Genomic DNA, 13,133 nt, shown 5'->3' with positions numbered 1-13,133 from the left:
TCTTTTTTTTCCCCTAGCAAATGTTTGCAGTTCCCCTCATCCGATATTTTTATTTTTCAGGAACCACCACCTCAAGGAAGGAAGAAACGTGAAACCGAGCAGACAGAAATGTCCAGCCCATCACTAACTTATTGGAAAGGACGAAAAAATGCTACCTTAGTAAGTGAAGCTTGCTGTTTGTCAGGATCGTGTGTATTCAACACCATCTCTGTGAAAATGTCCTGAAAGTAGTTAACCATGACATTTGGTGTCTCCCTGGCCGTCACTGCAAAGTAACAGCAAAAGTGCAGGAAATCTGCTAAAGGTGACAAAACTGTGACTTTCTGAAAAAGAGCCTTCAGAAGCTGTACTTACAAGACAAATCATGGGTTTTTGTTTTTTTTTTTAAAAAATAAATATAAATATAGCTGATCTCACTTTTACAGTGACTCTAGACGGCTTACAGCATAATAAAAAGATAAAACAATTAAAAATTAAGATAAAAATAAAGATAAAAAAACCCAGCGGACAGGCGACGTGGGGGTGGGGTTCTTCTCTCTCCCATCAGCCACTCTAGCATAGAGTACGCCAATCAGGGCTCTGCCCAGTTAACAGAGCCAAGTTTTAAGGCTCTTATGGCAAGGCAGGGGCATAGAAGCCGATCTCAGCTTAAACAGAAAAATATTCCAAAAGGGTGGGGGGTCGCAGCAGAAAAGGCTGTTCTCCTATGCCTTGCCAATCAATATTCTTTGACAGATGGGACCCAAACTAGGCCTCTTTTGCTGGAGCGAGTGGGATGGACTAATCTCATTCGGGCGAGATGGCTCCTGAAATACCCCTGAATCCATGCCACAAAGGGCTTTAAAGTTGATAACCAATATCTTGAATTGGACCTGGAAGCAGACTAGCAACTAGTGTAGTTTGCACAACAGAGGTGTTACATCTGCCACCCAAGGAGCCTTCAGAACTGTCTGTGCAGCATTCTGCACAGGTGGTAACTTCAGAATATGCTTCAAGGGTAGCCCAGTGTGAGTACTATGTCATCTGTAGCTATTGCAAAAATCAAACCCCTGCCTCCCTCCTTATTACTCAAATTTTCTGGTCAAAGACTTGGAGCAGATATTGTCTGCTACAGGCTTCAAAAAACAAGTTAATGTGTTTTTCTCTAGTCCTGCAATTGGCAGAAAAATATTCTGACAAAATGTGTGCTGCCCCAATGATCAAGCTGCAGTCTACACAAGTAATGAAGATTGCAACTAGTCTGGTCCTTAAGTTTAATGAGGGATAATTTATGGGCAGCAGTTGGTGAATTTCTTGACTTCATTTCATCTCTCATCCAGCATCATCCACCAGCAGAATAATAACCACCAATAACTTTATTTAATTTATGCTGTGGTGGGATTTGGCAACTTCGAGTAGATGCCCAAGATGGAGAGTTTTAGTAACTTTGAAGTTGGTGGAGTGATAGCTTGGTGGTGTGGAAGTGCTCCATGCCAGTAACCTCTTACTTCTGAATATGAATCTTGTGTTCTTCTACGAGACAAGTAAAACCATGTGTAGTAAGACTACGGTTGACAGATTGCTGAGGTGGAGGAAGGTGGGATAACATAGGAGGCAGTTTTCCAGTGCATCGGGAGCAGCTCATTTCTGCTTCATCCCACATTCCTTCTCCATCTCACAAACCAGCAAGACAGGCAGAATTGCGTTTATTTTTTCCAGATTGGTGCTGTCTCCAGAGAGAATTAGTTCTTTAATAAATAAAAAAGCCCAGCGATGTTTCAGAAAAGGATCAAACATGTACTTTAAAATGAGGTGATGTTCCAGAAGAACTTTAGACCTATCCACATAAGGATTTTGCATAAATGCCTGAAGGGCACTTTGCTGGTGGGCTTTAGGGAAATATATATTCATGTGGAAATCAGGCATTACATAGTCCAAATCACAACGGTCATGGAGGCAATGTCCAGTGACCAGAAGGAAAGGGACATATCCATTGCAGTCTAAGGTAGACAACAGGAACTGGACAGATCTTGACCACAAACTTTTTTTTTTTAAATATTTTTTTTAATCTCCAAAGTTGATATTACAAAATAGAAAGAAAAAAATCTGGTTTTGTTGTTGTTGTTTTGACCATATGATTATTGATATTGTGAAAAAAAAGGCCTGGATACTTCCTGTGGGAAGGTATTGTATTAGGGAAGAGAAAAACACTAATAACAGAACAGCTGAAGACTAAACTGCTTCCTTGATGGGCTGGGGATGAGTCATAGGTGAGATCATGAGGATGTGGTCTCTAAAAATGGCGAACAAGATACCTTTGCATCCTAGATAGTAGAACATAAAGAGGAATTACTGGGATCCCTGAAGTCTGTAAAGTTATTCTTTTCTGAAATGAAAGAAAAAAAAAACATTCAGGAATGTAATGGCTTCAAGTCACAAATGGGCAACTTTTGGTAGCCAAGTACTGAATTTTGGGATAGGGGAAAGACGATTACTAAGAATGAGTTAGAATGGGAATGCGTGTGTCTAAATCAGCCTAATTTCAACTTAACTTGGCGTCTACCTCTGTTACCTACTTTATTCTCCTGTCGAGTTTCAGAAATCATAGCCAAAAGGGGCTCCAAGGGCCATGAAAGGGATACAGATGGGCCACCCCTGCTTCAAGTGAATCATGGGCTATTATACAGACTATTGTGACTGTGGTCAGAAAGTCATGAAAGGAGGATAGTAAGCACTGCAAAGCTATCCCAATGAAGTGTCCTTTATAGATGTGCCCTTCTCCCATTATGCCATAATGCAGGGGTGTCAAACTCAATTTCACGGAGGGCCGCATCAGCATTGCGGTTGCCCTTGGGGGGGGGGGTAGGTGGGTGTGGCCAGAGTGGGGGCAGCCTACTGGGTGGGCGTGGATGGAGGGGGTGTGGCCTACTGGGTGGGCGTGGCCAGTTCTACATCATTCGCATCAAGGGTGCCTATAGGGTCCTGGGCAGGAGTGGGACAGATCTGAGGGTCTCTGGAAAAAGGGGGTGGGACCGGGGCAAGTGCCAAGGCATGATCCACCGGGGCAAGTGCCAAGATGGCCACTACAAAATTGTACATTAGCTCCCAGCTGGCCTGGGCCTGGGCCAAGGCAGTAGGGGCGTTCCCTCACTGTTTCCAGGATGGCTTCATGGGCCACATGAAACCTCTTCGTGGGCCACATCCGGCCCCCGGGCCTTGTGTTTGACATGTCTGCATAATGGGAGAAGGATATCTATGCTACAGATGAGACTGTCAGACAGTGTTTCCCTTCCTGACTTTAACATCCTCAATCAGATTTTTTTTTTTCTTCTGCTTCAGGACTGTGTCTTGGGCACTGCTCGATGTCTGCTATACAAATGCCCTCTCTACAGTTTTGACCGCTCAGCTGTGCTCACCATCTGGGCCCGTCTCTGGAACAGCACCTTCCTGGAGGTTAGTATGACTCCCCCTGTTGGATGTAAGAAGAACAGCATCATATGTAAACTGACAGACCCAAAGGGCATTTCCTTACAGCCAGTTAATATCCATTTGTCCTGTTCTTGAGTTGAAGAAAAACAGGTTTAACATATTAATGTATTTTTGGTGATCCGTGACCAAGCTTTATTGAGCCTCAGCAGCAAAGCTAGGAAGCACTACTGTCCTTACTGACTTAATGCGAGTTAATTTCCAGCAGTGGTAGGTTTATTTTCCTATGTCTTTTTCCTCTCCCACCCAATATCAACCGATGAAAAAAAGAATCATCAGTCGCTCCCTACAGTATCTTTATGGGAACTGCTGTAGCTTTGTTAACGTGGTGGCTTGCAGTCCTGGACTCCAGGGTTTTGGAACTCCTGATCACATAGCAAGTGATACAGGGGAGTGAGCACAGCTTTCATTCTTTGTGATGTTGTAACTAAGAGACTGTGCTGTTCCCTGGAGGGTACTTGGGTGGTTGGTGACTATGCTGAGCCCTGTTCCTTTTGCTCCTAGGAATTTGCTCATATGAAATCAGTGGAAGTGATTGTTCGTGCCAACATCTCAGTGAGCTCCACCATTCGCAACCTGGTCCTAAGAGATGCCACGACTCAGGTGGTATAGCCGTACCACAACTCATTTCCCTTTTATGTTTTTTCCTTGTATAATATATTAAAAAAATGCAGCTCTTTAGGATCATCTTGCTCAACCTCTTGTCCTCCCAATGTCTTGGACTTCCATTCTGATAATTTCCAGCTAATGAGGTAAAACAGTATGCTGACTGAAGATCACGGGAGCTGACGAAACATACATCTGGAGGGGACCAAGCCATATAAAGTTTAAGATGTCAATTTCCTTCCTTCCTGGACCACCTACTGAATGAGGGAGGAGGGGGATGGTACTAAAATCATTAAGCGCCAGATTTGGAGAAGGTTTTACAAGTCAGTGTAAAAGAACAAGAAAGGGGCTATGAGGCCAAAAATGAAGATGGCCAGATCAACCTCTTCAGTGAGCTAGGAGATTTTGTATCGAAAAGCAGAGCAAAAACTGTCATGGCTATTTCATTAACAAGAGTGTAACCTGCACTCCCTTTTGCGTGTTTCAGGTCTGCTCTCTCACTGTCTGCAATTTCTCTTCCCAGATCCCAGTGACTGTCTACCTGGATCCTGTTGTGGCCTTGACACGAGGGGTACCCTGGTGGATTATCCTCATTGCAGTACTAGCTGGAATCTTAGTACTGGGTCTGTTAGTCTCCATCTTGTGGAAGGTGAGCTAGGCAGAGAAAGAACCAGTGGTGGTCGAGATGGTATCCCTCTACAGCAGGGGTAGGGAAAGATGACCCCTTTACGACTTGTGGAGTTTGACTGGCTCAGGAATTCTGGGAGTCAAACTCCATAGGTCATTGCCATCTTTCCCCACCCCTGCTCTACAGCCTTGACACCAAGGCAAATTTAATCTACAAACATACATGCACGCATGCATGCATTTTAGGTGCTTCTATGTTACTCCAGTCAAGCTGATGGTTCCAAGTTGTATTGTATCCCAAAACAACTGTAATTGTTGTCCAACGGGTATCTTCAATTTCATGGTGATTGTTTCTACTGTAACAGTCCATTCCCTAGAGGCCATTCTTTATAGCTGAAATGTTCCAGTGATTACATCCTTCCAGAACAATTGCACTATATCCAGTGCTTTTTTTCTAAAAAAAAGAGGTGCCGGAACTGACACACGTCATACAACCTGCCTTGCCTACCCTACAAGGTTCCATCCCAAAAAGGTGCTGGAACTCCGTTCTGGGCATTCTATGAGAAAAAAAGCCCTGACTATATCTGATTAAGATTCACGGTATCTGCTAGGGAAAAAGCATCTGGAAACTCCATTTTGGAGCTTTGTGGGGAGATGCTCTCTGCTTGAAGGCATCCCTGAACTTTGATGGGCGTTTAAAGGAAGACTTCATCTTGAGAAGCAGAAGCGTAGCAAGCCTGCTAATACTATTCCTACTTCTCCCAATTCCCAGTGTGGCTTCTTCAAGAGGACCAGCCAGGTCTCCAAATACTCTACAAACTATTATCGGGCCCGGCTGGCGATACAGCCGTCTGATGCAGACAGGCAGGCCATGGAGGCCTAGTGGTAATGCCTGGTCTCACGTACCTAACTGACCCTCCCCCTGTATGTGTATTGGAGTGTGTGAGAGCACAGATGACACAAAAATAGCAAGTGATGGAATGCGGTTCCTGTGAGCTACCTAAGAGTACTAGTGCATGTGTTCACAAACAGCAATCCCATTGTCTGTGTCCCCAAGCATATATGGAAGCATGCCTGCAGGACTTGGCAGATCCTAACAGATACGAGGGTTTACAGTTCTTGTCTGCATGTGCTATAGCTCTGTGGGATGCAAAAATATTGAAGGGCACACAATTGTAACTTACAGTTGTGTTACAGCGTGTAACACAATGTAATTCAATACTGAATGTAATACAACATGTGGATTATTGTGACCAGTTAGCAAAACCTAGAAACATTATAGTCATTGGCAAGATATGCATATACACAACATAATTCTGAATCTATTTGGGGGCATGAAAGAGGTACTTGTAAAGCATGAAGTACATTAGTTCCAACAGAAGAGAATATTTAATATTGAATAGAATAACAGAATAACAGAGTTAGAAGGGACCTTGGAGGTCTTCTAGTCCAACCCCCTGCCCAAGCAGAAGACTATACCATTTCAGACAAATGGCTGTCCAATCTCGTCTTAAAAGCCTCCAGTGGTGAAGCATTTACAACTCCTGGAGGCAAGTCATTCCACTGCTTAAATGTTCTCATTGTTAGGAAGCTTCTCCTTAGCTCTAAGTTGCTTCTCTCCTTGATTAGTTTCCATCTGTTGCTTCTTGCCTTCTGGTGCTTTGGAGAATAGGTTGACTTTCTCTTCTTTGTGGCAGCCCCTCAGATATTGGAACTCTGCTATTGTATCACGCCTAAGTCCTTCTTTTCACTAGACTGAACATACCCAATTCCTGTAACTGTTCTTCAAATGTTATAGCCTCCAGCCCCCTCACCATCTTTGTAGCTCTTTTCTGCACTCTTACCAGAGTCTCCACATCTTTATTATTAGATTAGGCTGTATGGTAGTCTTTAACGTATGACCACAATTGGGACAGAATTTTCATTGCTAAGCAAGGCACTTGTGCCAATTTTATAATCATTTTTGCCACTTGTTAAGTGAGTCAGGCAGTCATTAAGCAAATCCGGCAGCTTCCACTGACTATGCCTGTCAGAAGCCAGCTGAGAAGATCACAACTGGGGATCACTTGATCCTCAGACACTGCAACCATCCTAAATACACGCCAGTTGCCAAGCACCCAAATTTTGATCACATGATTATGGGGAAGCAGCAAAGCCTAGAAACATTATAGTCATTGGCAAGATATGTATGTCACCCCTAGTCCTTCTTTTCATTAAGTTAGACATACCCAATTTGTAGCTCAGGGTTGAATTGTGGAGTCCTTGGTGCTCTCTCAGTTTGATTGTTTTTGTGCATATGTTTCATTACCTGGCTAACAACATCTTCAGTGTGGAAGAGAGTGAGTTTTGTCCTCTCTTTATATACAGTAGCTTGCTGTGACAGTGCTAGTAGGGGGGGGGGGGCGGGGAGGGTAATGTTTTCTCCTTAGTAGTTCTTTCACTGAATTGTTGTCTACTGCTTGTTTGTCTGAGTTGGTAGTTCCTTAATTAGAGCATTGTTTATTGCCTGATAGTTTGTTTGGTGTTAATCAGTGCTAACATTAATATTACTCCATTGTTTGTTCCCAAGTCACATTAAAGGATATACTTTTGGGGCTAGATAGATGGGGAGTAGGACTAATGGATTGGGGCTTCAATTGAAACCCTCCTGAATGGGATTAAAGAACAAATGGGTAGTTGTAAACCTTAGCAAGGAAGAGCTGTATTAACCCAACAAAAGGCCTTCTGATGGCATCTTACCCAGGGCCCCTCAAATTTTGAGTTATGGCAAGGTCAGAAAGAACATGAAAGATGATTAGGAACATTTACAGTATATAAGGACACATCCAAATGTTTTCAGTGGAGGGGAGCAACTTTAATAATTTAATTTTCATCTAATCTAGCTCTATCTGCATTCTTCAAATGATGTGCATTTGATCCAGCTGATTTTTCATAAGAGCAACAGGACTCTGTTGGGCAGGAAAAAAATGTAGTTCCCCATAATTCTAGTTATTAATGATATATACACTAAAATACTAAAACTGGGATATGGGATTCAGCTTCTAGTTGTGTGATAGGAGAGCACACAGGAGGAGACCTGAATATCATTGCAAAAGCATAAGTTTAAGATGAATGAATCCTCCTGTCTATACATGTGTCAGAGAGCTTGATAATAGATCAGCCTTCTACCCTCACCCCTTAAAGTTGCCCTCCATTATTTGCAATCCAAACTGGATATCTGATTTTAAAAAAACCCTCTAATAATATTTATTAGAAGGACTGAGGTTAGAATGCAAGTACTCTTATTTTTAGATGAGGCGCCTATATATATTTGTCGATTTCCTCTCCTTGTTTTGATGGTAGCTTGTCTTTTTTCTTTTTTGAAGGCAGGACAGTATACACCTGTTCCTTATTTTTCTTAGTTAGGAAAATAACACACCCACTTTCCCCTCCAGTTACTGGACTTTTGTTCTCAGAATTTTTTCAGAAGTTGATGAAGGTTTGTGACAATTGAAATCGCACACAACTAGAGGATCCCAAAAGCTCTTATGTTCTAAATGCATGGTTTCCATCCCACTAGAATTCAAGGGTAGGCAACCTTGGCTCTTTTATGACTTGTGGACTTCAACTCCTAGAATTCCTGAGCCAGCCATGCTGAGAGGAAAGGGAGAGGTTTCCAAGCTGAGCCATGCTGGCTCAGGAATTCTGGGAGCTGAAGTCCACGAGTCATAAAAGAGCCAAGGTTGCCTGCTCCTGCACTAGATGAAGTATTAATAGGTGCTGGAGTTAACCTATGGCAGTTGATGGGTGGAGCTTATGGCTTAACTGCAGAACTCAAGAACCCCTGTCTTCTAGCATTCATGTGGTAACTGAGGGCCATGCTAACTTCATTGAATTCACAAAATGACTTCCTTTCTTCCAGCTTGGCTTCTTCAAGCGTGCCCACTACGAGAAAGCCAAGCTACCCCAGTACCATGCAGTCAAGATTCCCCGCCAGGAGCGCCAGCTTTTTCACGAGGAGAAGACAGGCACCATCACCAAGAAAGACTGGGTCACTAGTTGGAGTGGAGACAGTGATGGCCATGTTCCAGTTTCAGCCTAATTATTTCTCTACTCTGGCCTCTTCTTGCAAGTTCCTATCGATAAAGAGACCGCTTATTAAGGAGGGACCTTTTAATGGCACCAGCCGAGCTCACTGGAGCTGCGCTCTTGGAGTGCTTTTCTCTCTCTAGACGTTGTGCAGGCACTGGATGACCCTTTCAGGGGAGGTACAACAGACACTTGGGGGAACTGATGTTTAACAGTGGAGGTTGTGCTGATGGATTTGACAAGGCCAAACATTTGAAGAGTTTTTACTTCCAGGGATTTGGGATTTTCTTGCAAAGCTGAGCAGTATCCGATGAGAAAAAAGAGCCAGCGTCTGTCTGAAGAAATATTCTCTCAGTCATCAGGCAAGGCAAAAATACCAATGAACTGTGCACCCTGATGTCAAGAGCTGGAACTGCATCTACCTTTGGGTATATGGGCCATCGTGTCAATCTTGACTCTAGTCTAGGGGCAAGTCCCAGCAGTTTTCTTGGCAACATTTTCAGAAGTGGCTTACCCGTACCATTTTTCTACAGCTGGGGACACCACTGCAAGAACAGCATGAATATGCTGAAGGATCTGATCTTTTGAACATAGGTTGCTTGAGCAGCATACAGGGCCTCAAAGCCTTTCTATATGTGTATGTGTGGTTCCATGTATGTGTGCGCGTGCAGGTGTATGCATATACAGAGGATGAAAGAGTGACAGAAACTGCCTTTTTTCTGAGCATGAGTGCTGTCTTCCTGCCTCTTTTTATGGTTTTCATTATCTTAATTCATATTAGAAGCATTGGGAGTATATTCAGTTGAACATGATAGGACATGCTTTCAATATCAAAGGTTCTTATTACTATGTTTAAAGACAACACTAAAATATCTCTTGGTTGCTTGTCTTCTTCCCTGAAAAAACGTAAGATTCCTGAGGCCCATCCCTATCCAATCATAACAGATGCCTGTCTTATTTCTCTGTCATAAACAAACATACGTATGCACACATCTCTCTACCCATTGATTTCCTCCTTTCCTTTCCTTTCCTTTCCTTTCCTTTCCTTTCCTTTCCCTTCCCTTTCCTTTTTTTCCATCAGAACACAGCAACCTACCTCATCAGCTTACTGTGAGGCTAGAGCTGACAAGCAATACTTATCAGAAAGGTCAGCTGAATTTTGAATAGCAAAACTAACCAAGTTCAAAGGAAAGTCATACCCAAAAAATAAAGCCCTATTCAAGCAATTCCTATGCCTGCTTGTCCACACTGTCTGGCCTTTATGCTTAATGGAGATGCAAAACCATTTTTATGCCACAAAAAAACAATAAAGTTCAAAGAAAAATGCTGCATGTGATAGAGGCTGGCTTCTCATCAAAACTATTAAATGGCTCCACTACTTTACAAATCCTGGTGTGTATATTTAATGAATTTCATGACAGATAAGTCTTTACAGGCTACTTTTCATTGAGCCATTATATTATCCAAGTTCACTCACAACATGAAATTGATGTGGTTTGGTTTTGGTTTAACATGACTTGTGAACTAGTCCATTATACAGTAGCTGTGCATTATATGCAAACAGTGCTATTGTAACTTGTTTAACAAACAATGCTTTAAGAAATCTATTTTAATTTTATATTTTTAATGCAGCTATTGTTTCCCGTCCAGGGGACAAAAAAGCTCTGAGGTCAGCTTTGATTTTATTGATAAGATTATCTCAGATACTTCTCTCAGGTTTCTGTTCTAATGATATTTGTTCCTAATCACAACATCAAAATGATGAAACGTGCATCATGATATGATAATGTAAGCTCTTCCCTTTTCAGACTTGCATCATGATGTCACACGGAAACACATAAGGGATACAATTTGTATTGTAATGCTGAGACATGAGTTTTGACACTTGCTCCTCTTTACAATTTTTAATGAAGGTGCCTACTGCCCTGCAGGAACCATTCAAGAAAATAACGTGTGCTTAGGGTGCCAAGCAAAAGAGGTACCCCAGTTTTTTCCCCTAGTTGTCATGCCTATAATTCTTTCACTGCTACATTCATATTTAATTTTTGGCACATTGAGTCTTATCACTTAAGCCCTGGAAGAGTTGAGGGTTACCACTGTTGGCCTATCTTAGAACATCTGGGTGCCTATACTCTGCTTCCTCGAATTACGACCATTTCCTTTCAGAATTACCCCTTATGGCTTGTATATATGAAATAAGTTTCACCCTCACTTTCTCCCTAAAAAACAAATTAGCTGAAATGTAAGAGCTGCTGTGCACAAACATATACTGTATAGAAACTAGTCTTTGTTTAATAGGAACAGTGACCAGACCACAACTGTGGCAAAAAAAAAAGGAGTTTCAAAAAATTTGAAGCATTTCTCAAATCATCTATATGGCAAATTGCAGAGAGATCCAAAGCAAGAACTTGCAATTAAACCCAGTAAATTCACTGCTGAAGCACTAGTTGTATTGTTGGGTAGAGCAAAACCCATCAATAATCCTATAGAAACCGAATAGTTATGGAGTAGGCTATTCAATTAATGAAAGATTATACTGAATAAGCCTGTTTTTAAGGTGCTACGAAATGTATTGTTGTTGCAATCAGGGCTTCAACCACAATCAAATTCAGAAAATTCTGATACAGTATGGTCATGGGCAGCGGAAGTGACTTCTACACTTAGATCCAGTCTGGCAAAAATTAGGAAGCATTCTCCATTGGAAAAGATGAGAGTTAAAGGGAAGGAGAGGAATTCGGTAACCCAAATTTTCATCAGGAACAGATTGATTAAGGTTGCATCTATTTGACAATTTGCAGATGCCATTATTACCGAAGGATAATGATTCCAAAGGATTTCACTTACGTATACCCATGCATCACATGTTCCAAGAGTTTTCAATGAACTCTATTTTTCAGAATTCATATATGAAATCTTGATCTCCAGCATTTATCTGCTGTTAGTGGGGCAGCAAAATCAAAATGCCTAACCTGAGTCAGGAATATGGGAACGATACATTGACCACAAGGGTTTTCCAATATTGTTTTTTAAATCTCTTTTCCGTATTAGCAAATAGAAAGTCTGTAATTACATTTTTATCCTTTATGGAAATAACTAATCCATATCTATCATATACCAGTTAATTTAGATACCCCTAGTGATAAATCTAAGGAAAATGCTAACGAGCATAAGAATGATATATAAAACAATAAGGTTTTGGTTGTGCCAAATTTCAGTACCCTACAATATCCTGTTGTTCAGAGAACATAAAAATATATTTTGACTTTGGTTTCGCCAAAGGAGTGAGCAACTGCTGATTACTTTTATAGCAAAAAATGACACTACTCTCAACCTTACCATCCACTTACCAGGCAAATGACCTGATCACTGAGAATAATTCACATGGAAACATTTTGGGAGAAGAGAACCAATTTCAAAATCTTTGCAGTGCTCAGCCTAACAAGCTCCCTAGATTTAAATAAATACCATGCAGACTGAAAAAAAAAAAAACTTCCGTGCTAAAGATATCTCTTTACGTTAAGCATCGTAGGAAGGGAATCATACCAATTTATGGTAGTAAAAAAATCAGTCTCGTAGCACCTTTTCCAACTATTGAATTTTATTAAAAATAAATATCATAAAATTTGTTAGATGAAAAAGTTGCTCCCAAATTCTTTTTCTGAGACTTTGTGAAGAGTTACAAACATTCCTGAACATAGATCAAGAAGCTATAATCTATTCAGAATATTTCAAGATGTTGCAAATAAGAATTTAATGAGTGAATGGGTGTGATTCCCTACTATTCATCTTGTCAAGCTATCACACCATGCAAGTCTATATACTCTTAAAACCAGTGGGGTATATTCATAAATAACTGCACTTCAGTGCTTAGCCCTAAATTAGTTGCTATGGCATTATTTGCATCACGTATGTGGCATATGGTTGAGAAGCAAGATGGTTATAAAGCAGCTACATTAACAGAGGGATTTAGGACTGGACAGCTGGAGGGACAGGCTCCTACAGCTACTAAAAACACCAGTCCTGGTCTCAGAAGTATGATATTCCAACTCTGATGGCATAGCAGATGCACAGTTCAGGGATATAGAATCCACAGCTTATTCTTATAAATTGGGTTCATATAATTTTTGTAATGCCAGCTGATTCCTTTAGTTGAAGACAAACTATCATTCCTACAGTTGCTTTAGCTTAATTAGTTTGAACATTAACCCTGGCAGTTATCACAGGATTAAACTTCAGCCCCCAATTTCAAGAAAAATAAGTAAAATGCCTTATTTTTCATGAATAGATGAGTCAAGGAACACCAGGCCCTTTTATACAGTGTAGACCTAGTGACTGGCTATAATTAAAAATCCAGATCTCAAAAAAAA

The 13,133-nt window shown here is 41.3% G+C and overlaps 1 protein-coding gene across 4 annotated transcripts in view; it reads left to right on the top strand.

Annotated features, from left to right (window-relative positions):
- Positions 1-10,153, top strand: part of ITGA7 (integrin subunit alpha 7) — a 74,542-nt gene extending 64,389 nt beyond the window's left edge. For 3 of the 4 annotated variants that reach the window (XM_039339013.1, XM_039339012.1, XM_039339015.1), the window contains 5 exons: positions 61-159; positions 3,319-3,432; positions 3,970-4,068; positions 4,595-4,720; positions 8,600-10,153. In XM_039339013.1, the coding sequence (XP_039194947.1) occupies positions 61-159; positions 3,319-3,432; positions 3,970-4,068; positions 4,595-4,720; positions 8,600-8,779 (618 nt within the window). In that variant the 3' untranslated portion in view covers positions 8,780-10,153. Of the gene's footprint in view, positions 1-60; positions 160-3,318; positions 3,433-3,969; positions 4,069-4,594; positions 4,721-5,470; positions 5,584-8,599 lie in introns of all 4 variants that reach the window. The other variant, XM_039339014.1, reaches the window with a different exon arrangement.
- Positions 10,154-13,133: the final 2,980 nt, after the last annotated feature.

Source organism: Crotalus tigris, unplaced genomic scaffold, assembly GCF_016545835.1.
Source record: "Crotalus tigris isolate CLP2741 ecotype Arizona unplaced genomic scaffold, ASM1654583v1 scf7180000017726.370058, whole genome shotgun sequence".
In the NCBI taxonomy this organism is placed as follows: Eukaryota; Metazoa; Chordata; class Lepidosauria; order Squamata; family Viperidae; genus Crotalus; species Crotalus tigris.
The sequence above is the reverse complement of the archived record's forward strand: the minus strand, read 5'-3'. Positions and strand labels throughout refer to the sequence as shown.